This window comes from Pantherophis guttatus, chromosome 18 (genome assembly GCF_059756535.1).
Source record: "Pantherophis guttatus breed Tessera chromosome 18, ASM5975653v1, whole genome shotgun sequence".
Classification (NCBI taxonomy): Eukaryota; Metazoa; Chordata; class Lepidosauria; order Squamata; family Colubridae; genus Pantherophis; species Pantherophis guttatus.
The window spans coordinates 13609185-13636502 of NC_142080.1; the positions used below are offsets into that span (position 1 = coordinate 13609185).

Here is a 27318-nt window from a genome sequence, read left to right on the forward strand (position 1 = left end):
GGGTCGCAAAAGCAAAGTGGCACTTCTAGTCCTCATGACCACTCCTCCGTCCCAGGCGCCTGATGGACCCCGAAAGGTTCCTGACGGAGCTTGGGCCGTTCCCTGAGACTCTGGCACACGACTCGACTGAGGAGCTGGTGGCCGCCTGGGAGAGTGCGGCCGCCGGAGCTTTGGACCACGTCGTGCCTTTGCGGCCTCTGACCCGATGCCGATCTCAATTGGCTCCTTGGTTCTCTGAGGAGCTGAGAGAGAGATGAAGTGTCGGAAAAAACGCCTAGAGAGCATTTGGAGGACTAGTCATTCCGATTCCGACCGGATACAGGTGAGGTCTTATATCAAGACCTACCTAGTGGTGATAAAAGCGGCAAAATCTAACCATTTTTCCGCTCTTATCGCATCTGCAGAGAACTGCCCAGCCGCCCTCTTTAGGGTGACCCACTCCCTTCTTCGGGGGGGAGTGCAGGAAGATCCCTTGCAGGGTCGAGCTGAGGATTTTGTGCAATTTCTGCACGATAAAGTCGCTCGGATTCAGGAAGGCTTGGACTCCAACTGGATGAGTCCAGGGGAGGAGACGAGGGCAGGTCTTGAGAATATTATCTGGGAGGAGTTTGATCCTGTGGCTCCCGGGGATGTGGACAGGGTTCTGGGTAAGATTAGTGCTGCCACGTGTTTATTGGACCCGTGTCCCTCCTGGTTGGTACTGGCCTCCCGGGAGGTTACACGAGGCTGGCTCCAGGGGATTATAAGTGCTTCTCTGAGTGAGGGTGCCTTTCCCGCTGCCTTGAAAGAGGCCCCTCCTCAAGAAGCCTTCCCTGGACCCGGCTGAATTAGCCAACTACCGTCCAGTCTCCAACCTTCGTTTTGTGGCGAAGGTTGTTGAGAGCGTGGTGGCACGACAGCTTCCCCGACACCTGGATGAAGCTATCTATCTGGACCCGTGCCAGTCGGGCTTCAGGCAGGGGTACAGCACAGAAACAGCATTAGTCGCGTTGGTGGATGATCTCTGGAGGGCCCGGGACAGGGGTTGCTCCTCTGTCCTGATCCTATTAGATCTCTCAGCGGCTTTTGATACCATCGACCATGGTATCATGCTGCAGCGGTTGAGGGGGTTAGGAATAGGGGGCACTGTTCTGCAGTGGTTCTCCTCCTTCCTCTCCAACCGCTCGCAGTTCATGTTGGCAGGGGGGCAGAGGTCGACCTCGAGGCGTCTCGCATGGGGAGTGCCACAGGGGTCGGTCCTCTCGCCCCTTCTGTTCAACATTTATGTGAAGCCACTGGGCGAGATCATCCGTGGTTTTGGGGTGAAGTGTCACCTGTACGCTGATGATACTCAGCTGTACATCTCCACCCCAGACCACCCCAACGATGCCCTTGATGTGATGTCTCGCTGCCTGGAGGCCGTGCGGGTCTGGATGGGGAGGAACAGGCTCAGACTCAACCCTTCCAAGACCGAGTGGCTGTGGTTGCCGGAGTCCCGATATAGTCAGCAGGTGCCATCGCTGACTATTGGGGGTGAATCTTTGCCCCCCCCCCCAGAGAGGGCTCGCAATCTGGGTGTCCTCCTGGATGCACGGCTGTCTTTAGAAGAACATATGACGGCCGTGGCCAGGGGGGCCTTTTATCAGGTTCGCCTGATCCGCCAGTTGCAGCCCTTTCTGGATCGGGACGCCTTGCGCACAGTCACTCACGCCCTAGTTACCTCCCGCCTGGACTATTGTAATGCTCTCTACATGGGGCTCCCCTTGAAGAGTACTCGGAGGCTCCAACTGGTCCAGAACGCGGCCGTGGGGGTGGCTATGGGCGCAACTCGTTGTGCCCACGTGACACCCCTCCTGCGCGAGCTGCACTGGCTCCCAGTGGTCTTCCGGGTGCGATTCAAGGTGTTGGTTACCACCTTCAAAGCGCTCCATGGCATAGGACCCGGGTACCTTCGAGACCATCTTTTGCCACCAATAGCCTCCCACCGGCCAGTCCGCTCCCACAGAGAGGGTCTCTTCAGGGTGCCATCGGCCAAGTTATGTTGGCTGGCGACACCCAGGGGGAGGGCCTTCTCTGTGGGAGCCCCAGCCCTGTGGAACGAACTGCCCCCGGAAATACGTAAGATCTCCGACCTCCGGGTGTTCCACTGCGCACTGAAGACCCTGTTGTTCCATCAGGCAGGGCTATCAACATAATAATTTTAAATTGGGTTTTAAATTTCTGGGGTTTTAAATCGAGCCGAATTTATTTAATAATTTTAAACTATTTTAACTGATGTTGTCTTGTGTTTTTAATAGGCTGTACACCGCCCTGAGTCCTTCGGGAGAAGGGCGGTATAGAAATAAAATTATTCTTATTCTTATTCTCCTCACACAGAGCTTCTTTGCTTGCCTCGAGATGCCAACAAAGAGGTTGCCCAGGAGACTTTGGGCTGTTTCTCAAAAACAACATCACAGCAACACATCACAGCCATGGTTCCCCTCGGCCAGAATTGGGATTTCCCCCTCCCCCCCCAGGAAGTGGAATCTCAGAATCATTCATTTTTATGTCACGAGGCTTTTCAAAGAAGGTGGGGAAAACGACTTTCTATTCTGGGTTTGGAAAACTTCCTTTCCTGCCGAGTTTGCAAAGCTGGCACAGAACCAGCATGGCGGGGCTGATCGCCGACAATCAGAAGGAAAGCCCTGTTCTCACAACCCCAAGACTGCTATAGGAAAGAGCTGCTACAAGGCCGCCTTGGGACTGCCAGAATATCAGAATTGGAAGGGACCCTGGAGGTTTTCTAGTCCAACCCCTGCACAAGGAGACCATCCTAGACCATTCCAGATAAATCGCTCTCCAATCAATTCTTGAAAACCTCCAGCGATGGAGCCCCCACAACTTCTTCCACTGGTTTATTTATTTATTTTATTTTTATACCGCCCTTCTCCCGAAGGACTCAGGGCAGTGCACAGCCAAAAATAAAAAACAAACACATATAAAAGGCTGGCAAACAGTTTAAAAGGAATTAAATAATTCCTTTTATTTAAATAATTAAATAATTTGGCCCATTTCAATTAAGACAAAGACAATCCATATAACTTAAAATTGATCTTGGTATTCAGGCCAGCACAGCTTGTTGAAACAACAGCGTCTTGAGGGCACGACGAAAGGTGCGTAGGTCAGGGATCATCCGTAAATCCCAGGGCAATTCGTTCCAGAGGGCAGGTGCCCCCACAGAGAAGGCTCTTCCCCTGGGAGTCGCCAGTCGACATAGTTTGACCGACGGCATCCCGAGGAGTCCCTCTCTGTGGGAACATACTGGCCGGTGGGAGGCTATCGGTAGCAGGAGGCGATCCCGTAAGTACCCAGGTCCTAAGCCATGGAGCGCTCTAAAGATGGTAACCAACATCTTGAATCGCACCCAGAAGACCACCGGGAGCCAGTGCAGCTCACGCAGGAAAGGTGTTACATGGGAGCGCCATGACGCTCCCATAATCACCCGCGCAGCCGCATTCTGGACCAGTTGGAGCCTCCGGGTGGTTAATTGTTCTGTCAGGAAATTTCTCCTTAATTCCAGGTTGCTTCTCTCCGTGTTAAATTTCCATCCATTGTTTCTTGCCCTGCCCTCAGGTGCTTTGGGGAATAGGTGGACCCCCTCTACTTTGGGGCAGCCCTTCAAATATTGGAAGACTGCTCTCCTGTCTCCCCTGGTCCTTCTCTTCACTAAACTAGCCATGCCCAGTTCCTGCAACCGTCCCGCATATGTTTTAGCCTCCAGCCCCTTAATCATCTCTGTTGCTCTTCTCTGCACTCTTTCTGGACCGGCAGCAAAACCAAAGTTCTCTGGAAGAGAAAGGGAGCTCCACTGCATGTCACCCTCTGACTCATCTGCTCCACACCCAAAAGTCAGGAAGAAACGTGGGGAAAACCTGCCCATTGCCCCCACCATCCCTTGCAAGTCGGAGCAAAACGCCAGGCTTCCGTTTCCAGGGAGAGTTTTTCCTGAGTGCCAGAACAGAGTTTTGTGGGCACTGAGGGCCCCACCCGGATCCTCCCACAGAAAGGGGGACTATCCAAGAAATCATGGATGTGGCACATGGGGTGCACGCACAACCCAACAGCCCTGTCTAACTTCAGAGTTGCAAAATGCAACCTGGTCTTTACACACACACACAAACTGTGCCCAGCATTTATTCCATAAAGTAAGCCTGAATAAACTTAGTAACGGGTAACAAATTGTTCAACTTCAAGCATTAGCCCAGTGATGTGCCCAAACTGGAAGGCACACGCATGCCAGAGCACCAGAAACCCAACAACTAGCTGGACAGTGCCCATGTGTGCCTCGGAAACCTGATGACCAGCTGGCTGAGCTGGGGCAATGGCACACGTGCCCCCTCTGGCACGTGTGCCATAGGTTCACCATCACGGTTCTAGCCCATATACGAGTATGCGCAATCTGGGCCTCGTTGAGCCAACTCCAGTGTTGCTGTTAACGAAAAGGAGTTATGCTTTTCCAAAGCCTGTGAGATAGATAGAACGGGAACCATTATGCATTTGTTGAATGTTAATAGTAACACCTGGTCATTAACTTTGTTGGGGCCACTACTGACTGGCTATTTGAGCAGCCCTCCTGGTGCTTTTTTGCTTCCAACTTGATTGTTGTACTCAAAACGCAACTTTACTACCCTTTCAGGTTACAGGTAGTCCCCAACTGACAGAATAACAGTATTAACTGTGTTGGAAGTCGTCCTTAAAGCAGGATACCTTATACCCCTGATGGCAAACCTATAGCACGCGTGCCAGAAGTGGCATACAGAGCCATCTCTCTGGGCACACCAGCCTGTTGCTCTTCTGGGTTCCAGCTGGTCTTTGCGAGCTGGCCTTTGCATGCACGGGAGCGCCGGAAACCGGAAGAGTTCTGTGGCACGCATGCACGCGCCAGGAAGCTGAGCTTCCAGTTTCCGGCATGCACATGCACACTGACCAACTGGTCTTTGCGCACGCATGCATGCCAGAAACCGGAAGACCAGGTGACTGGCACACATGCACACGCTAAAAACCAGAAGCTCAGTTTCCTGGCGCACGCATGCAAAAAGGTTCGCCAACATTGCCTTATACCCTTCTGACAAATAGCTGCCCAACTTTTCTTGAAAACGATGGAGCACCCATAAGCCTTCCAGGCAAGCTGTTCCACTGACCAGTTTTCCTGTGGGTTTGTTATTTTATGCAGTTCAAGCCGAGATAAGCAATTTCCTTGTATCCACCTTTAGAGAAATAGGAGGCAGCTTTTGAATTTTGGATGTTTTTGCCTAAGTATGACCTGAAAGGGGATCTAATTCTCACACAGGTCTTAAAACTAGACAAGGAGAACCGAAATGAGTCAAAAACACTATCCTTGTTCACTTATTCCTTGGAGGAAATGTCCAGAGCTGCCTCTCTGCCTGGGTTTTGAGCACATCAGGAGGCAGTGATGGGGAGGGAAGGTCAGGCGGGATACGGCCTGCGTTTTAGTTTCTGTTCCTTGTTAATGCAGTATTGAATATCTTGTTTCCTGCATCTGGTCAGCTGGAAAATTAGTCACAGACATAAAAATGCATTTATGCATAGAGAGTTTTGATGCTGCTGCTGAGAATGTGTGGGCCTGTATTGGCAGTCCTCAACTTATGACCATCTGTTTATAACTGTTCAAAGTTATGGCAGTGCTGAAAAAAGGGACTTACAGCCAGTTCTGGCACTCACAACCTCGCAGCAACCTTGTCTTGTGATTGTGATCCAGGTGCTTGGCAATTGGCTCGCACTTATGGCGGTTACCGTGTCCCGCAGTCCTCTGCTTGCCATTTGTGACCCTCCCAGGCAGCTTCTGACAATCCATGGGGAAGTTGGTAGGAAAGGTCACAAGTCAGTCAAGTGATGTCTTAATGGCTGTGGGTAATTTGCTCAACGATCTTTGCAAAAGTCATAAAACTGTGTGTAATCACGTGCTGTCTCCCTTAACAACTGCACTGCTTAACAATGCATTGGCCAGTCCCTGTCGTGGTAACATATGATGAATGGTTGCAATTAACCAGTGGAACAGCTTGCCACCACAAATCATGGGTGTTCCATCACTGGAGGTTTTTAAGAAGAGACTAGACAAGTCAGTGGTCTGAAATAGTCTAGGTTCTCCTGCTTGAGCAGGGGGCTGGACTAGAAGACCTCTAAGATCCCTTCCAGCTCATTCTATTCTAATCCAGAGAAGGACTAAGGGTGACATGGTAGCAGTCCTCCAATATTTGAGGGGCTGTCATTGAGACTTATTTTCCAAAGCCCCTGAGGGCAGGGCAGGAAGTAACGGGTGGAAGGAAGTCCATTAAGAACCAACCCAGAACTAAGGAGAAATTTCCTGACAGTCAGGACAATTAGCCAGTGGAACAGCTTCCCTCCAGAAGTTGTGCGGGCTCCATCACTGGAGGTTTTTGGGAACAAGGATAGTGTTTTTGACTCATTTCGGTTCTCCTTGTCTAGTTTTAAGACCTGTGTGAGAATTACATCCCCTTTCAGGTCATACTTAGGCAAAAATATTCAAAATTCAAAAGCTGCCTCCTATTTCTCTAAAGGTGGATACAAGGAAATTGCTTATCTTGGCTTGAACTGCATAAAATAACAAACCCACAGGAAAACTGGTCAGTGGAACAGCTTGCCTGGAGGGCTTATGGGTGCTCCATCGTTTTCAAGAAAAGGTTGGGCAGCTATTTGTCAGAAGGGTATAAGGCAATGTTGGCGAACCTTTTCGCATGCGCGCGCCAGGAAACTGAGCTTCTGGTTTTCGGCGTGCACATGTGGACCAGTCACCTGGTCTTCTGGTTTCTGGCACGCATGCGTGTGCAAACACCAGCTGGCCAGTGCGCACGTGCGTGCGGGAAACCAGAAGCTTAGCTTCCTGGTGCATGAATGCCGCCACGGAGCTACTCTTCCGGTTTCCGGAGCTTCTGCACATGCGCTGGAACCCGGAAGAGCAACAGGCAACAGCATGCCTAGAGAGATGGCTCTGTGTGCCACTTCCGGCATGCACGCCATAGGTTCGCCACCACAGGTATAAGGTCTCCTTGCCTTGAGCAGGGGGTTGGACTGGAACAGGGGTTTCGAACACAAGGCCCGCAGGGCCGTTCTGAAAAATGGAAGGGGCTGACCCACACGGTGCCGGCCTGCTCTACCCAGTGCAAAGAGGAAACATGCCAGCAGTTTGGGGAGTGGCGCCAAGCTGGCCACACCCACCCAACTCTCTCTCACACACACACATGGAGGTCAACCACAACCCTGATGCAGCCCTCAATGAAATTGAGTTTGACACCCCTGGACTAGAAGATCTCCAAGGTCCCTTCCTGCACTAGGATTCCGTGCTATAGGTCATAAATTGTTAAGCATCACTCCATGGAGTGGCACTTTGGGGAAGTGAAAAAGGGCTGAGGATCGGGGACAATTTGACAGGCATGTGGGAACACACACATCCCTTGTGCACTGGTGGCTCCTAGGAAGAAAAACCTTCGTACCTGTGGGTGGTTGCAGATGCCCCACCCCGCTAGGAGGAGATCCTGAAGCTGCTCACCTGGCAGGCAACTCAAAACTGGCATTCCTCTGGGCTGAGGAAAAGCCTGGCATCCTCCCAGAGGCTCTGCCTGCACCCACCCACCCACCCCCAAGAGTGTCCAGGGAGACGAACAACTTCTCCACCTAGGGCGCAAAAGGTAGTGGCATGACCAAGGAGAGAGAGGCAGACGCTGCTCCAGCTGATGGGAAGCACTGCAGGGCTGAAGCAGCCAAGAGAAGGCAGAAAGCTCGGGTAGGGGAGTCTCTGCTGGAAAGCAGGTGGGGGCTGCAGTGGCAAACCCCGCCCTGCACAGACCTGGGGACTGGGGTTCAAATCTCAGTGCTCAGAAGCCACAACAAGCGGGGCACACAGTGGCTCCCTTTCCAAAGTGGGCGGGCAAAGCTTTCTTGTCCCCCCCCCCAGCCAGCCCACTGGGGCATGGCCGCTTCAGATGGCTGGAATGGGATCCAGCAGAGGGCTTCTTTTGGGTAAAATACTTAATTGTAATCGTTAATGCCCAGTGTTCTAAGGTTTTTAACCTTCACATTGTTTTGCTGATGACAATGTCATCCATTCAACTGATTCCATTCAACGGGCGATTCTCTGGGCCAGGACTCTCCCCCTCTTCGAATCCTTCTCTGCTCTGGCTGGTGTCCAGCCACCGTGTTCTTCAGCAGCCTGGTTTCCTTTCACTGCTAACCATAATAATGATTTTGTTTGTCCGGTGAATTCCCTTGCAGGACATGGCCAAAATAAGTGAGAAGCAGTTTTGTGATTTTCAAAATCACTTTGTTATCTACGGCTACAGTATTTATGACATTGCAAGCCACCCAGAGTTGCTTGATAGAGAGATGGGCAGCATTTAAAGTTAATAAAAAAAATAATTTCCCTATAATCTCGGACAGCAAGCAGCTCCCTCATTCCCAAAATGGGCCTTTTCACTCCTGTTCTCTTTGTGATTGAGAGTGCAGTGCAGACGGACAAAACGGGCCTTTTTACAACATGGCTTTAGTAAGTCACAACAATGTAGGAAAGTGGAGGAAGGCAAGCTGGTAATGTTCCTTTCCCCAATTCCACCTTCTCCAGGCACCGAGTTCATCTTCCTCCTAAACCTTTTGACCCTCTCTAAGGCACCAGCATCCTTTCCCCACTTTTCAAGGCTTGGGGTGGACTTGCGAGGGTCTCTGCCCATAAAAAGATCCACGCAGGAGACCCATGGCACAGTCTGCCTTGCCTACAACCATAGTCTCCGATGCAGGCAGGCTGGAGAACCTCCAGGCCCTCCACCTGGAAGTACCTGAGCCCCTGGTGTTGGGAAAGGCCCAGGCTCTGGGCCAGGTGTTCCTCAGGGCCAGGGCTCCTTCCGTTCAGCTGGGAGGAAGCAGCAGCTGCTGTCTATCACTTGGGAGCAGCTTTGCAACTGACTCCTTTCGCAGCTGAAGCCTGTTTGGCTCCAAGACAGAAGCGAGAACTGTTGTTTAAACAGATCACTCACAACTCACATGAACTTTCCTCACTGTATTTCAGCTCACTGACAAAAACCCAGGAGAATTTTTTTTGACAGAAACAGCTGGTTTTTTGTGGCGGCGGAGGAGGAAGAAGAGGAAGAGGAGGAGGAAGAAGAAGAAAAAGAAGCAGAAGAAGAAGAAAAAAAGAAATTCGCCAACGGGGTGGGAGCTGAAGTGGGGGGGAGGAGGAGATAGGGAGGACCCACTGCCAAGACTGCCAGCTGTACAGAAATAAGAATGCAGAAAGGCCCAGAACATCTGATGGCAAGTTATCAAAAGGTGCAGCTGCATGTTTTAAAGACCCCGTTTCCAAAGCTGGGACCCTAAAAGTGCAACAATGCAGGCTTAAGGCATGAAAACAGAACCTTCCTACTCTAAAGCAGTCTACCTTTGAATTCCAAATCCCAAAGATACAGATCAGGGAAGGGGGGGGAGTCACCAAGGATCTGCTCCACCCAAGAGTTCAATCCAATCCAGGAAATCCTTTTTTTTTAAGGGTAACATAAAAGCTACAGTGTCAGGATTCATCTTCCCTTTATCTGGGGAAATAGCAACATCACTAGGAAAAGATGCCAAATAATGTATCTTAGGGGGATATTGTAACTATTAGACCTGCAAAAAAATAAACAAAAATAAAAGGCAAGCATAAAAAGTGCCTTGATGCAAAAACCTGTGTCATAGGAATTTAGCTGATAAAATAGAGGAGGTTTTTTTATTTATGTTAAGAAAATTTATATGGCTGCCTGACTCACTCTTGGGCGACTCTGGGCATCTTACCTGAAGGTTCAGGGTAGCACGCTTGATTTGTCTCAAGCGGAGGGTTGAGGAGATTGGGCAGCCCTTTGGCTGGAATGAGAGGGGGGTTCCTGCTTGAACAGGGGTTGGACTAGAGGACCTCCAAGATCCCTTCCAACTCTGTTATACTGCTATACTCCTCTCCCTTTTCTGAAAACGTGATGAGCATCCTCCAGGCGCTTCCAGGCTTAAAGAAACAAAGAGAGGAAGGATTTGTCGGTTTGTCCGCTTTCTAAGTTGGAGGTAGAGAGTGTTCCCTCTGGACAGTTTTTGTCCAGTGACTCAGCCCCCAATCTTGGCAGGGAAGCTGGGCGTGGACTGACCTCGTGCCAGCTTCTAAAGCTCGGAGGCGGCCCAAAACCCACCAGGCGATTCCGATGCCTTGTTCTCCAACAGCAGCCCAGCTCTCTCCCAAGAGAGAAAGGTCACGTTCTCCTTGCCTTCCCCACTTCCCAGGGAGACCCCCACCCAGCTTTCTGTCCCTGCAGTGTGTGTGATGCAACACCGCTTCTCTGGGTGGGTGGGAAAGGGGCCAGAGCATGGCGGGCATCGTGCCACCATGCAAGAATTCAGGGCAGAGCTCCTGCCGAAGATGGTAAACAAAGCAGGGTTTTCTTCCCAGCCGTGGCTGACGTCAAGGGCTACCCTGTGCCGAAGGGGCGGGAGAAACAGATCCGGTTGGGTGGGTATGGGAGGCCGGCAGCTGCTGCTCTGCTTTGGGCCTGGCTCTTCATGAGGCTTCGGTTGGCCCTCCAAGCCAGACAGGGTGCCTGTGAGGTCCTCCAGGGGCTCCTTTCTCTCCCCCCCCCCAATTTACATCATCCATTTCCGAGCCTGTTGCTTGCAAGGGCTTAAGAACCGAGCCAGATCCAGCAAACAGCCAGCTGCTTCCTTGCCAGGCAAACCCATTAAAGGCGAATAAGTGAATTCATTGCCAACATTCAAAATTCACCTGTTACTGAAGAAAAACATGGACACTTCATTTGTTTCAATCAGTAGCTGTTCACTTAGAACAGTGTTTCCCAAGCATGGCAACTTTAAGATGCATGGACTTCATACCGGGTGGGGAATTCTGGGAGTTGCAGTGTCTCACAGTTGCAAGGGTTGGGTAACCCTGATTTTGAAGAACAGTCCATTTAAATATTTTGAGTTCCTAGTCGTGCACCTCAAGCAGAAAGATTAAATCTTCCAATTATTTGTTAAAAAACTGTTTGCAGGGTAAACAGTCACACCCAAGCGCTCCATCTAATAAACTACCGTTTATTCAGCATTACAAACAAACATAATCTCTCAATTCTTTTCCCAACTTGAAAGAGCAACAGGTCAATTATTAGAAGGTGCAAAGTACTTGGGAAAACTCTCCCCAGGCCCTGGCTCCAGCAAGCAGCTCCCTCCCTCCCTCCCTCCCTCCCCGTGTCCAAGGCAGCTGCTATCTGCTGCCAAGCCCCCTCGGCTCCTTCAAAAGCTCCGCCTGGCTGTCTGCACATGCTGGGACTGGCGCAAGGTTGCCTGCACGGGATCAGCCAGGCAGCCGAGAGCAGCCCTGAAGCCACCACGGGGCTCTGAGATGGCGGTTTAACACTCAGAGGCCAACACGCCTCTTTTGCGTGCTTTGCACAGCTTCTGAAAAGGGCAAACGTATTTCACCTTCTACCATCTCACAAGGTTTTAAAAGAACCCGGCTACCTCTGCACAGACCAGAATGCAGATGTTCAAACTCTGGAAAGAGTGCAGAGAAGAGCAACAAAGTTAATTAAGAGTCTGGAGGCTAAACCATACTTGTAGGAAGTGGGTAAGTATAGTGAGAGAAGGATTAGGGGAGACAGGATAGCAGGATCCCAGTATTTGAGGGGCTGCCGCAAAGAAGAGGAGGAGTCAATCTATCTTCCAAAGCACCAGAAACAACGGATGGAAACTAATCAAGGAGAGAAGCAATCGAAACTAAGGAGAAATTTCCTGGCGGTGAGGACAATTCACCAGTAGAACTAGTTAACTAGTGGAAGTTGTGGGTGCTTTTAAGAAGAGAGCAGTCCTGCTGTTGAGCAAAGGATTGGACTAGATGACCTCCAAAATCTCTTCCCACTCTCTTAGTCTGTTAAATATCAAGGCAGCCTAGAATCCTGCCAGTTATAGTGACTAGACCATTAGATAACATGGAAACAAACAAAAAAAAACATTTTGTTAGCTCAGATTTACAAAGCCAGATCCTCGTGTGGCTTGGAGGATAAGAGAGTCTGATGGTCCAGGCAAACCTTGGGGAAGGATTTATCCAGCCACAATTACTTGGCCTAGGAGTAAATCAGCACAAGGAATAGCCAGAGGTTCAAGCCACAGGTTACGAACAGATAAGGAACTGTGGGGTCCTTGGTGTTCTCTGAGTTTGGGGAAATCTGGGAGCTGAAATCCACCCATCTTCAAGCAGCCATGGTTGAGAAACAATGCTCTAGAAAAAAAATTTTTGCTGCTGGCTTTGGATTATTTCCATGGAAAATAATTTGATCCAGTTTTAAATTCTTTTTAGCCACCTTAGCTATAAAACCCGTTTACTTTTTTTCTACTTAGCACAGAAGATGCACGCAACTGTACTTGGAAGGGTGGGAGAGCATGTAATTTACACGGGATGACTCCACCATCCCCCAGATTTCCATTTTAGTCCTTATTTTGTCTATTAAGCCTCTAATTTAGAAGAGTGTTTCATTAACTTCGCCACAGTCTGGTTGTTGATCAGATTAATGGCTCCACACCTCTCTGTGCAAAGCCCGCAAAATGGCAGGTGGACTGTCCTTCCCTAACATGTCCCATGTCCATTTTCAGGGGACAATCCGAGATGGATCCTGGAGACCCACAACAGCTGTCCCTGAACCTAGGGAGGGAAGGTCCCAGAAGAACAGGTGGCCCTCTTCCCCCCCCCGCCCCCATTTAGCACGAGGGCTGCAGGAACCACCCAGAGCGGCCCCGACTGAAGAACCAAGCAGGGGCAAAGTCAGACTTGGTTTCATGTTTCCTTCCATCTCAGCCTCCACGGAAGGACTGCAAAGCACCAGTTGCTCCCCTCCAGACAATGCAACCCCCTGAATACGCCGAGGGGAGCAAGCGCTTGTGCTGACAGGTGGGCTGCTTCCCCAGGGCCTGCAGCTCCAGACTGACCTGGTTGCAGGGAAGAGATGACAACATCTTGAACCAGGATACTTATTTAAAACAAAAAAAGAGCGGGAACAAGAAAGTAGGTTAGAGGAGTGCCTTTGGGATGGGGTGGTCCTCCTAATTTGAGATTCACGTGTTTAAAACCTCCTTCTTCTTTGGCCCCACTACAGCTCCCACCCCATTGGCGGATTTCTCCTTCTCCTCCTCCTCCTCTGCTTCTTCTCATTTCATTCAGATTTTCTTCCATGGAGGAATAATAAAATAAAGCAAACCCAACGTCAAATGCCAGGTTTCTGAATAGGCCAGGGGTTATATCAGATAAGGGCCAAGCTGCCAATCATAGGATGCTGGTAATGTTGCCTCCCCATCCCCAAAACCCAGGTCAGTCCATCCAGATGGAGAAAGGCCATTGGCTTCCATAGGCCAGAAACACTCAAAGGAGAAATATCCTTCTACCACTAGTAAGCACCAGGACTATATGTTAAATTGCAATTCAGAAGATTTATTGCTCAAGGATCTAATCTAGTAAGGATCAGAGCTAAATTGGTACCAGATAAGAGTCAATGGAATTCCAGAGGGTTGAACTGAGACATTTGTGGGAATGTAAGGACTCTAGGTTGCTGACTCGCTTCACTCCGGCCCTGGTTCTGCCTGCTCTTCTCTGATGTATGGAGACATTTCATGCCTTCAGGGCTTCAATGAATTACTGTATCGAATGGAGGGCACTGGCATTACATCCCTCGGATGCAAACAGAAACCAACTTGTTCAAGAAGTGACAGTTACCCAACTTCCAGCATTGATGGCAAAGGTGGGCATCGGGGATCTCATATTGCCTCCGCAACGGAGCCTAAGTCCCTGGCATCGGCTCAGGCCACCCATTTCTTTGCCCCTGAGCTCCCATGCTATAAGCCGGAGTTTGCTGAATGGCGCCCACCCTTCCTTCCAGGCAAGGAGGACAATTTGCTCTTTTGACTCATATCCTGTTGATCAGACACCAGCGATGGAGAAGTGACCCCCATCCCCCCAAAGGCCTTGGTCAATAGGCTCAGGTTGGCAGTCCGGCCTCCCCTCCGCATCCTGAATGGAGCCCAGGAGACAGGAGCTGGCAGGCAGGGAAGGGCTGGAGCGGCAGTTAGGAAGGCCAACGGGTCAGTTGAGGAAGGGGATGAAAACGTTGCCCCTCACAAAAGCCTCATAATAAAATCTAAGTCAGAAAAGACTCTGTCAGGTTCCCAGGGTGGGCGACACAGACTAACGTCAGCTCTCCTCCCACAGTATTGGGGCGTGTTTACAAGGCCTGCAAACTATTTAGCAAGAAAAACACACCGTTTGCCTGCTCCTTTTTATCCTTCCTGTGCTGATCAAATTCTCAGCTCGGTGCATTTTGTCTCCCAATGCTTGAAAAACCTGTTTCAGCCACAGATGGTCACCAAACATGAGGTGATCCAGGCCACACAAACAAGTTGGATTTCTTTACCTGGCCCAGACTTTGGGGAGCTGCAGACACACTCGCTGGGTGCCACCAGCTGGGCGGGGGCACCCTGAAGCAGAAACTGAACCCAAGTCCCTCTGTCAGCACCCAGGAAGGGTGTGTGGGTGTACATCAGAACCCTCTTCCCCGGCCTCAGCCCAGCTTCCTTGTGAGGCCAGCGGGCAGCCTCTTCTCTCCAACGGCCTCCACTGGGTCCAAGCCACTGCAGGGCTTTCCAAGGGGGCCTCTGATCCCCAACCTCCTCTCTGCTCTCTCCGTCCTGCTCCCTCCTTCGTGCCAAGTCTGTGGAGGATGCCTGACGCCCTCCCCGCCACACTGGGGAGGGGGCCAGTGGTGGGATTCAGCCAGTTTGGGCCGGTTCAAGTGAACCAGTAGTTCAATTGCTGGCTGGCCCCACCCCACCCCTTCCAGGAGTCCCCACGCACCCCATTTTGGCTCCCGGGACGCTGCAGGGAGGCCTCCTAGGCCCAAAATGGGGCATGGGGGGAATGATGCCCCGCCCCCAGCAGCCAATTTTTACTCCCAGGGGGGTGCAGGAGGCAGAGTACTGCCTGTCATACCCCATGGCCACGCCCACAATGGCCACACCCATCCAGCCGGTCATTAGGGCAGAGAACCGGTTGTTTAATTATTTGAATCCCCCCAGTGAGCATTCCGATTGCTTCAAAAGGGACCGTCCACCTCCACCTGGCACCCCAACCCCCACTCACCCTCCCCCAACAAAGAGTGTGTTGCTCCAACTGCTGTTTGAATGGACAGTACAGAGCAGTTTGGGCCTTGGTCAACCTTTAAGCCACTTTAACTTCAACTCCCAGAATTTCCCACCCAGCAAAGCTGCTGTGAAGAACACAGCACTGAAACACACACACAAGGGCTCAGAGTCTGTGCTTTCAGACAAGCTGACCCAAGTCGAGAAGGAAGCTTGTTTCTGTCAGGCCCAAGCAGGTTTCTCCCCTGGTCCCCAAACAGCCCCTGGGATGAAGAGTCTCCAGGAGCAAAAGTGCCGGAAGACCTTCCTGTGGCCGACTGGTTCAGGCCAGGCGCATCCTGACAAAAAAGCCGCCGTGTCCACTACCCAGGTGTAGGGCTTAGTGTCTCATGTGAACAGACACTGACAAGCAATGTAACTTGCTTAGGAGTCGAACCATCCCTTCCTCCGCCTTCTTCCTCCAATTCCCATCTGGGGTCTTCCGGGTCTGCCCGTCAGCTCCACACCTACCCAAGACACCTAAGCGAAGGGCAGGCAGAGCCCATTCCTCTTCATGAAGGGGGGAGTTGGGAAGCGCCAAGGAGGAAGCGCCTGGTCGCACTAATCAGGTTAAGCCACATCATTCAGAAGTGATGAGCTCAGCTGGAGAAGGAGCAGGAGGGCCAGCTGCTCTCTTCCTTAATCCCAGGGTAACGGGAAGGGAAAGCAGCTTGCAAAACAGAGAGGTTCATTTCCAAGACAGGAAAGCAAGCCTCTTCCTCCTCCTGGGCTCAAGAGGGGGCTGAGGAGGATTTGCTTCCCAGCCAGCCCACTCACCCTCAGCACGATTAGCAGAAATATTATAGGTCTGGCACTGATGACGTTACATAGTTGGGTCACAAAACATCTGCAAGGAAACAACCAAACTCAGAGAGCACCAAGGATCCCACAGTTCAACTCTGAGCTACTAATATTATCCTTTATTGGTACCATTTATTTATTTATTATTATTATTTATTAATTCAATTTGTATGCCGCCCCTCTCCGAAGACTCAGGGCGCCTCACAATGCATTTAAAATCATTATAAAAAACATTTAAAAATTAAAAACATTAAAAACCCTGGAGAAACACTGCCCAGGATTGGGGGCGTGCCGGCTGCCCTTCTCACAGCTTCCAGAGGTCCAGCCCTGTTGCCCAAAATGAAGGGATCTCACCCCAGTGGAGCTCAGGAACGGCACTTTTGCTAAGCACTTCAGAGTGGACTCAGGTGAGAAGAAAGGAGCAAGACCCCCCACTCCATTTGCAACTCATCAAAGAGACCACCTCCCCAGCCAGCACCATGCAGACATCCTGGATGGCGGTGGCAGCTGCTCTGCCCTGAAAAAATAGCACAATTGCTACGGACAACTGTTGTTCCAAAGCCTCTTCTGAATGAAACCCAGGCTCTCTGGTTTGTCTTGCTTATGCATTCCTTAAATTTAATGGCTCCTTTTAGTCTGTTTTTAATAGCGGTTCTAACGTGTTTTGTATGCCACCTGGGAAAACTTTATTCTGAGGAGCTTATACAGTTTGTGCCTGCGCATGTACACACAGACACAAACAAACAAAGACGTTTCCCAAGCCTGAAAAACTTCCTGGACAGCAATATAGAAAAAAGGAAGATCAAGGAGGAAGACAAAAATGTAAGAGGGGGATTTTTTTAGAAGCGCTGAAGAACCACACAAAGCTGGATCTATGTTGTTGTTGTGTGATTGGGGAGATAATTGCCATGAAGGCTCTGGAACTAAGGAATTAAAGACATATGTGGGCTAAATTCAAGGCCATTCAAGGCCAAATCACACAAAAACACATTGCCACCCTCGACAGAAGTTTCCACTCTAAAACAAGCATGCTGACAAGGCAGAGCACAGAACCCCCTCCTCCTCCTCCTCCCCTCCCTCCCTCCCTCCCTCCCTCCCTCCCTCTCTCTCTCTCTCTCTCTCTCTCTCTCTCTCTCTCTCTCTCTCTCTGTCTCTCTCTGTCTCTCTCTCTGTCTCTCTCTCTCTCGTTGCAATGTAACCCTGGCAAAGAATGAGTTGTTCCCCCTTGTGGTTTGGGATCCAAGGAGAAACGGCAGGAGGAGTCAATTAAAGGAAAGAGCCCACCCAAAGCTAACCAGGAACCTCCTGAGCAGGGACTGAGGCACCCCTCTTTCCCTGGCACTGACCCATTCGCACAATTGTCCCAACTTCCTGCTGAATGTGAAGTCTGAAGTTGCCCAGACCATTGATTTGTTTCTGGGCCCAATTCAAAGATTGGTGAACACCTTCAAATTGTTTTCTTGCACACATTTCATTTGTGTGGGTTGGGATCCATGTTCCCTTTAGGGTAGTATTTCTTAATCTTGGCTACTTGAAGACGGGTGGACTTCAATTCCCAGAAGTCCCCGGCCAGCATGAAGTCCATGCATCTTGAAGTTGTCAAGGTTGAAAAACACTATTATAGGGGTTTGTCCCCAGAGCTTGGACCCCTCTTTCCCTGAAGCAACCCCCCCCCCCAGACTCCAGGAAAGCTCTTAAGACCTGGCATTTCCATAGAGTGCTTCTTCCTGTTTGTTTGTTTTTAAGGCCCTCTGTTATTTTGCGAATGTATGCATTTGTTTGATGGCAAGGACGTATACACTAAAGCGGTGGCTTTATCATCAAAGCTGCAGCTGCCGGAGAAGGTAGCCTGCCAGGACAGGGTCCCAGGTATTTGTGAGGGAGGCTGCCTCCGTCCCACCATAGCTGCGTTTGCACCTGCCTGATCCAGGGGCAGGTTTCAAAACTCTTCACTACCAGTTCGCTCGTGGGCATGTGCAGAAGTGACCGGGCAGGTGGGCGGAGCCTCCTGCCACCGCCGCTACCAGTTCGCCCAATCTGGGGCAAACCAGTAGCAACCCACCACTGGCCTGATCCCAGGTACGTCCTTAAAAGGTGAAGGGAAGAAGAGCAGAGGATTAGAAACCCATCACTTAGGAGTTCTTCTTAGAAGATAAAGCCCACATTGCATTATTGGTGCACATTTCACACATTTTAAAGCAAGGAGCAGCTGTGATTTGCACCTCAAAAAATCAGCTAAAGCTCATAAAATTTACCCTGGAATTCTGCTGTTTAACAGGGAGGTGAGGCATCAGTCCTGAAGATGCTTTTCCAAAAGGCAACTGAACTTTCTTGGGTTTTTTTTTTTTTTCTTGAAAATATTTTGCTTCTCTTCAGTTCTGACTTCTTGGTTAAAAATGAAGCAGCTTCTTGGATGGGAAATGAAACATTTTCAAGGAAAACCCCAAGAAAGTCCAGCTGCCTTTTGGAAAAGCACCTGTGGGGCAGCCATGACCTGGAGGACTGAGAATCTCCCTAGACCCTAGAAATGAGAAATTGGGAGGGGACAGCAAATAAAAAGAAGTCTGGTTTCATTTTAAGAGATTGTGATAAATTGTTAATGTTGATTATATCTGCTTTGGATGAAGGGAGAAGTTTCTCTTTTGTTCTTTTTTTAATGCACTTTAATTTATATTTTTGAGGGTGGATAAGCAGAGACATCACCCTGCCAACAAAAGTGCATATAGTCAAGGCTTTGGTTTTCTCAGTTGCAATGGACGGCTGTGAAAGTTGGACCATAAGGAAGGCTGAGCGCCAAAGAATGGAGGCCTTTGAACTCTGGGGCTGGAGAAGACTCCTGCGAGTCCCTTGGACTACAAGGCGATCCAACCGGTCAATCCTAGAGGAGATCAACCCTGACTGCTCTTTAGAAGGCCAGATCCTGAAAAGGAAACTCAGATTCTTTGGCCACCTAATGAAAAGGAAGGACTCCCTGGAGAAGAGCCTCATGCTGGGAAAGATTGAGGGCAAAAGAGCCTTGGTAGTAGAGTGGTCTAAGGCACCCTGTTAAGCTGGTTATTAAGACCAGCTGCCTGCAATTACTGCAGGTTCGAATCTCACCAAGGCTCAAGGTTGACTCAGCCTTCCATCCTTTCTAAGGTAGGTAAATTGAGGACCCAGTTTGTGGGGGCAATAAGCTGACTTTGTATAAATATATAAAAGGATGAAGGCTATTGCTGAGCACATTGTAAGCCGCCCTGAGTCTCCGGAGAAGGACGGCATATAAATCAAATTTTTAAAAAAAGAAGAAGAATGAGGTGGCTGGATGGAGTCACTGAAGCAGTAGGCATGAGCTTAGATGGACTCCAGAGGATGGTAGAGGACAGGAAGGCCTGGAGGAACCAGGGGGTTATGATGGGTCGGACACAACTTCGCAACTAACAACAACAACAAAACAGAGGAACCCTGACACCACCTAAACTCCTAGCCTGGCAGCAAAATGTTCAGAAATCAACCAGAAGCTTCATCCTCATTCTACATCCAAGCTACAGATATTCACCACTATTGCAAACTTATATTTTTTCTTTTAATGTATTTATTTATTTTTATTTTATTTTATTTCCAATTTATATACCGCCCTTCTCCCTGAGGACTCAGGGCGGTGTACAGCCAGAATTAAGAACATGAAATACAAATATTAAAAAACAATTAAAATATATATAAAACTTTAAAAAAACATAATTAAAAGAATAAAAGCTCAATAGGTGTGAAGCAAACTTCTGTGACCACACCATGATCTTCAAAACTTCCAGAGCAGGAGAGCTGCCTGTTACTGCAGCTGCTGTCTCCGTAGGGAGGTAGACAGGGATGGTACCAGGAGGTTCTGCAGCCACCAGCATGCAAAGCTTTCCTTTCATGAAGTGCTGGGGGGGGGGCAGCCAGGGGAGGGAACTACAGTGGGGAAAATCAGTTTTCAGATGAGTGGGACTGGAAACTGATTTTGCCCATGTTAAGCTCACCCTGGATCCTCCTGGGATGCCCGTCATGGAAATTTACAGGATCCTGCTTCGTGCCCAAGCAAATGACAACTTGGAAAGCGTGGATCCTTTGGGAAAGCACAGCTAAAAGTAGCAAATATATATAAAAAAAAAAATAGCAGGCAGCTCCGGCAGGCAGAGAGGGGACTTCCCCAGCATTTGGGGAGGCCTCCTTCCTGCCTCCTCCCTCCAAGTGGGCACCTTGCCCATCTCGGCTCTTCCCCTTCCCACTTGGCAGCTCCCCATGCTTGGAAAGAACCAGCGGCCCATGAATCATAGGAATAATTGCTCCTGCAGGAGTGGCCGCCATGAGTCAGAAACGGTCCTGCCTGGCGCTTCCTCTGCTGTTCAAATCCAAACTAACGGCTGGTTTCCATGGGGACAGCCAATCCGGACTATGCAGAGCAGCCCGCCGCTGCCAATTGGCCTGTTCAAGGGGAGGTGGGACCGAGGAAGGTCCTCCATTTCAACATGGAGGAGGCCCAGAGTGCCTCTGCCAAGTTGGCAACCCAAAGCTCGCCTGGCACGTGGGCGAGCCTTGCTACTCACAGCCTGCCCCGCTCTCAGAGGCCAGCTCCTGCCTTGGCACAGTTGGCACAAAGGGAGGGCCAAGCAGCAACTTCAGGAATCTTTCTAGGGTTCCCCCAAGAGTAGAGAAGCGGGGAGCTGCAGCTGAGAGGGCACTTTCTAGAGGTTGAAGGCTGTTTGAACGCATGTGGAAAATTAAGGACCTTTGAACATTTGAATCATCCCAAAACACAACACCCAGGTCACGTTTGACTCCTAGTCGTGGAATGGGATCCCTTCCTGCCCTGCTAATGGCTTTGGGAAGCATCTTCTTAGTGACCCCCAGAAACAGGGCACTGGGCTGGAAGCAATTCTGGAAAGGACTCAAGAATGAAGCGGACGGTTATAGCCATTGATGCAAGCTCAGACTCTCTTTTGAGCAGCAATACGTAAGCTTAGAAAGACTATTTTTGGGGCCTAAGCAAAGCAAGTTCTCTCCTCACTGAGGAATGCAGAGTCCCCCGACTTGGAAGAGTGTTGATAGAACATGGAATCATAGGGCTGGAAGGCACCTCAGAGATCTTCTAGTCCAATCGTTGCTCTGCTCAATGTTTCTGGCTTCTCACCACCCAAACCAATACCTCTCCATCAAGCTCCACTTTTGTCCTACACGGCTCCTGTCAGGCACTGCCCAGCCCTCTTTTCTTCCGTCTGCATGAATGCTGGGCCTGTGACCTAGCAGAGGCAATCCAGGATGCCAGCCACAAATGGCTTAGGAAGATAAAAGGGGAGCAACCCTCTCCGGCAGCTCCTCCCCAAAGCCTCGGCCTGCAGCTGTCACTTCTAAAAGTGGCCAAGGAAGAAACTCACTCAGAAAACATGGAGAGCGAGGTGGCAGCCACTCAGTCGGGGACAGAGCAGTTTTTAACGGTTGCAGGGGATGGATTTAAGAAAGAGCAAATGGCAGGAAGCGGGAGGAAAACTATCAGAGACAGAGAGAGGCACCAAGCTGAAAAGACACTTGCAAGAAGCTAGCTTTTCCTCCCACTGACTTGGAATAACAGATCAAGAATTTGGGATTTAAATTTCTCACAGCAAAGTTGTATTTATGCCAGTCTTGTTAAATCTTGAAGTTGTGTGGACTTCAATTCCCAGAATTCCTGTCAGCAAAGCTGGCTAGGGATTCTGGGAGCTTAAGTTGACGCATCTTACAGTGGTCAAGGTCCAAAAAGACTGATTTATACCCTAACTTGATTAATTATTCCAGATTATGGAATATGCCCCTAATGCCTATGGATCACAAAAACAAACACTAAGGACTAGAAACACAGCACATGCTCCAGCCTCAGCCAAACCTGCTGGCTTCTGAGGAGCGCATCAGAGCAGCCGTCTTCTTTTTCTGGACTTCAGTATTTGAAGACCTCCAAAGAAGGGAGCGGGTGTCACAAAAGAAGGAAGCTGCCACTGGGCCAGATTATCACTCTGTAGGTCTCTGGACCCAGTCCGGGGAACCGAGATAAAAGTCACTAGGCAGCAAGATGAATGAAATGCCGCTGGGAAGCCAGCAAGGATCCCTGAAGTCTTATCCAGGCCAAGGCTCTCATCCGGAGACTCTGACACAGCTCTGGGCCAAACATTTGGCACCTCCAGCAGCTCCACAGAATACAGAATACCAGAGTTGGAAGGGAACTTGGAGGTCTTCTAGTCCAGCCCTTCTGCTCAAGCAGGAGACTCTATACCAGGGCTGCCAAAGGCCAGAGGCATCACGAGCTGCCCACGCCCGGTTTAGCAAAGGGGGGGGAGTCGTGATACATCACGTGACCTGGACAATGTGAGTTTGACACCCCTGCCCTATCCCATCCCAGACAAGTGGCTGCCCCCCCCCCTCTCCTTGAAAGCCTCCAGCGATGGAGCAGCCACAACTTCTGGAGGGAAACTCTTCCACTGGTGAATTGTTTCTCACGGTCAGGAAATTTCTCCTCACTTCTAGGTTGGCTCTTTGAAGACCACGATGACCAAAAAGGAAAGAGGGTCACAAGAGTCCTTCAGATTCACCAATCGGCCCCAAAGCTTAGGAGAAGCTGAGTTTCTACCCATATAAACAGCCCAAATGAAGACATGGAATCCTTTCTCTCTCCCTCCAGGCGTGTCTGAAGTCAAGGAGTTACTACTGCGCTTACTGACTCATGGGCAAATCTTTCGCAGGAGGAAAGCTGTGCAATGACCAAAAATCAGGCAACTTAACTCTAACCCCGGCTGCATCTTTCCAAACGAGCCAATTTGATTAAGAGGCAAGAAGCTTTTTTTGCATTGCTTAGAGCGAGCTTCAGCTTACCAAACTTCATGTCTTTTAATGAAATGTGTTAGTCTGTTGAACTCACAAAACACTTGCGCTTTTAGTTCTGCGCTGAGGATTTCCTGAAAGCAGCCCAGCAATATTTATTTATTGTTCTGGGAAATCCATTCCTCAAAGTTTCTCTCTCTAGGTAAAGACACAAATGTAACTCACCCAACAAGAAGAAACAGTAGCTGATCTACTCAGGGTGCATGGATGGGCAGAGGGGAGAGGGAGACACAGCACAAACAGGCTCTCTGGAAAGCCACAACCTGGGTCTGCCCTGCAAAGCTCAGGTCCTTCTGGCACACGCACAAGCCAGGATGGCTGAGGAAAGACCCCTCCCCCACCTGGATGTGACCTTTCCCCTAAACGTATTTGCCACTGCTCATTCAGGAGGCAACTCAGGAGTCCTCGACTTCCAACCATACTTGGGATCGGTCAAAAGTCATTGCTGTTGAGGCACCGCGTGACCGGACCTGGGGGGTTTTTACCCATTTTTATAGCAGTCATTAAGCAAATCACAAGGCCATTAAGTGAACCATGCAGCCATGAAGCAAATTAAGGGCTACAATTCCAAAACCATTTTCCCAAGCAGAAAGCATGGTCATGTGACCATGATTGTAAATGCAAAGCACCCAAAATGTGGTCCTGTGACCACAGGGGAGGGGCAAATCAACATTTTACAACAGCTGGAATTGTTTTACACGCCATCAAGTACCTTTCTGAGGCATTATAACTTTGGGACTCCTGCCTGAGCAGGGGGTTGGACTAGAAGACCTCCGAGGTCCCTTCCAACTCTGTTATTCTGATTCTAACCCATCAGTTGTAAATTGAGTATTACTTGTATGAATAAAAATCAGTCATTTCCCCCAATGGAAAATTACAAGAGCACATGAGGCATTCATCCATTTTAGCAGACAGCAAGGAAATTTAACTGAGCCTTGAACTCTAGCCATCCAGGTGAGAGCTGTAGTCGAGTCAAAGCAAAGTCAGCCTTGGCAGAAGCATACCAAAGCCCATGCATCATCGCCCAGCCAGGAGGGAACAGGGTACTGGCACACCTATAACATTTCAGAATGATTAATTACAGGTGCCAAATGAACACAGCCACACCCAGCACCAGAGAGATCCAGGTAACACCAGGAGTAGCAGAAGGAGAGTTGCCTCCTGGGGTGGATTTATTTGCACACTTCCCATTAGTCCACTTATCACTAACAACGTCCTTGTAGGACCTTCACACTCATTTCTCAGGGACCTTTGCAAGAAATGTGAAAATGATCAATGCAGAAGCCAGGAAGGTTCAGCTGAACACACAGCATGTGCAGGAGTAATCTGCACATCAACCGTCACAGCTCGGTTGTGAGTAAGCAGACAAAACTAGAGCTGCCAAACCTGCTAAGAATCAGATTGGCAAATGGGAAGCCCAAATCATGAGGTTATTTAAGGTCAGGAATGTTAGAATCTAAACTGGAATCTAATTTTATCTCTTATGCACATGTCGTCAACTGGATGTTCCACATTTTGGGGGGGTTCTGTGTTCTACACAGCAATTTGGGGTTATTTAGCTGCATCCTCCTGACCCACATTGGTGCAGCTCAGGAGTGGGCAGCTCTGGCCCCTTTACAACCTGTGGACTTCAGCTCCCAGAATTCCTGAGCCAGCTATGGGATTCTGGGAGTTGAAGTCCACAGGTCGTAAAGAGGCCATAATTGCCCACCCCCTGTAGCTCCACCACTGAAAAGCATCAGACCCCATCAGGAAGAACTCTGCAGGCAACCCACGGAGGCCCCTCTCCTCTAAACAAGATCAGGCGTGTTGCTGATGGGGCAGCCCACCTAGGACACTCATCCTCCGAAGCCCCTTTTCCAGGAGGCCCTTGGGGGTTCTGATGCAGCCCCTGCCCACGGTGCCTCATGAAGAGGGTGCAAAGGAAGAGCTCTACCCCACCCAATCTTGGCACTAAGGGGCCCACTTGGCACACTGAACATGAGACCTCCCCCAACTCCCTCCTCTCACTATGCCAGGAAGACCACAACCAAATCTGGGATGGCCCACAAGAAGGCAGCTGGTGTGGCGCCATTATAGTCTGAGGGTGTTGTGTTCTCCCAACAGTTAAAATCCTAACCCCCCCCAAAAATAAAACAAACACAAAACAAACATTACAGATTGCATTTAAAAAAACTAACACACACATTAACCCACCTAGCTAAGTACTGATTAATACATTATAATATTATTTTCCCATCCCCTGCAAAAAACAGCCCCCCCCCCAAAGTTTTAAACTACTAAGTCGTCTACCACACACACACATTCCTACAATTTTTCCGCTGCTGTCACCAACTACAGTCGCGCCTTTTGGACTTTTCCGAGCCAAGGAATCCGTTAGTCAGAAGCGCGCTCAAGAGAGGCCCTGGCGGCCTTCAGGGGCCCCTTTTCTCGCCTTCCGAGGACCCAAAGCCCGCTTTAAGGCTCGCCCTCTGTCCCGGGAGGCCCCGCCTTGGCCGGAGGGGGATGCCACCCCCGCGCGGCCGCCCCCAAATGCAGCGACCCGCAGCCCCATCCTGGGCGCGGTGCAACTGGCCCCCAGTGCCCGGTGGGCAGGCTTTGGGGTCGGACGGCCTAGGAGTTACACACGTTCAGCGCCACGCCCGACCGGAGAGGGGAGCCCACGCGGGACCGGCCGGCCAGGGAGCGGGGGGGGCTGTCCGGGGCTGCCTCCGCGAAGGAGGATCGCGCCCAAAGGCTCCCCGCCAAAGGCCGCCGCCTCAAGGGCCTTCGGGCCGAGGAGCGCCGGGCGCTGCGGCTGCCATTTTACGGCCGCTTGGCCGGCCGGCCGGCCCTGCGCCACGGAAGCGGGCGGGCGGGGCGGGGCGGGGGTCTCACCTGGCCTTGAGCTCCTTGAACTCCTCGCGGACCTTGGTGAGCTCCAGCTGGAGCCGCGCGCGCTCCTTGGCCACCGAGTCGAGCGTCTTGCGCGCGTCGCCCAGCTCGGCCTCGTAGGCCGCCTTGATGCCGACCACCTCGCGGCTGACCTCCTCCTCCGACTCGGTGATGCGCAGCCGCAGCCCCGCGTTCTCCGACTCCAGCGAGCGCACCTTGTCGATGTAGACGGCCAGCCGGTCGTTCAGCTCCTGCAGGTCCTCCTTCTCCTGCAGGCGGGTGATGCGCGCGGGCGAGAGCGGCGTCGAGGTGGCCCCGCTGCGGGGGCCGCGCTTCTGCCCGGCGGGGGTCTCCATGGCGGCGGTGGGCGAGGCGGGGCTGGCGCAGCTCTCCGGCTGACGGCGGCGCGTCTGAGTCACTCCCGGCCTGGCCGCCGCCTCAAATACCCCCGAGAGGAGCGCGGGGCGGGCTGGGCGGCGACGGCTCCGCCCCTCCCAAGGACGCTGCCCAACCGGGCGCCGCCGAGCCCCCGAAGCTCCGGCCCGCCGACGGAAGAGCAGCGGGGCGGCCCGGGAGAGGCGGAGGGAGGGGAGTGCTGGGAGTTTTCGTTGCCTGCGCGGCGCCTGCCGGGTCGGCTCTGAGAGGCTGAGTTGGGCGGGCTCCTTTCCCAGAGGACGAGTCCCCCCGCCCCCCCCGGCTCTTTCGGGGCGAGGCAGCCCAGCCCGCCGCCCTTTCGCTTTCCCAAGGCCGGGCTTCCCGTGCGGCATAAGCCATGGTTTATGGTTCAAGCACCGTTGGCTTCTCCGGGGGGGTCTGCGGGCGGGGCGAGAGGATCGCCCGGTGGCCGGGAAGACGCGCTTCAAGCGCTACCTGGCTTTTTTCAGGCTATCGCAGCCGAGCTTCAGTTGCAACTGCCTGGCTGCCATTTTGACTTTTTTGCCCGTACCCGGGAGAAGCCCCCTTCCTGTGCCATCAAGGGGCTTTGTTGCCCTGAATTCTCTTCTGCAAGACAGAGACCCCCCCCCTCTTGGGTGGGATCCTGGGGGGGGGTGAGTAGAGGGACTTCTGGGGCACCCAGGGACCCTGAAGGCTCAGCTGGGTTGCTATTTTACCTATTAGACCCCCCCCTTTGAAGGGGGAAACGGGAACTGGGGCCACCCAGTCTTTGCCCAGCCTCCCTTTTCTCCTGCCTGGGGAGCTAATGAGTGACAGCCCTTCAGAGTGATGCCTGCCAGTCACAGTTGAGCTTCCCTCCTTTGCTACCAGGAGTGCATCAAGGGGTCCTGAGGGGTGACAGGCAGGCCATCTGGGGGTCACACACTCACTGCATATTTGGGGTTTTGCGGAATGCAGGCCCTGCTGGACATCAGCCATCAAAGGGCTCATTTGGGGCATTTGGTCACGAATAGCCTGAACTTGGGATCTTGCAACATTCTGGAATTACAAGGCTGCCATTTGCATCCTTCCCAGCCAGCTTCTGACAGTCAATGAGGGAATCCAGGTTCACTTAATGACTGTTTGATTTAAGGACCACAGTGATTTGCTTAACAAGTGTGGCAA

At 51.1% G+C, this 27318-nt stretch overlaps 1 protein-coding gene across 1 annotated transcript in view; it reads right to left on the minus strand.

The window, feature by feature from the left end:
- The window catches only part of LMNA (lamin A/C), a 44714-nt gene extending 18315 nt beyond the window's left edge, over positions 1-26399 (minus strand). Inside the window, exon 1 of the mRNA XM_060682605.2 lies at positions 25762-26399. Coding sequence (XP_060538588.2) covers positions 25762-26114 — 353 coding nt within the window. The 5' untranslated portion in view covers positions 26115-26399. The remainder of the gene's footprint in view (positions 1-25761) is intronic.
- Between the last annotated feature and the right edge of the window lie 919 nt (positions 26400-27318).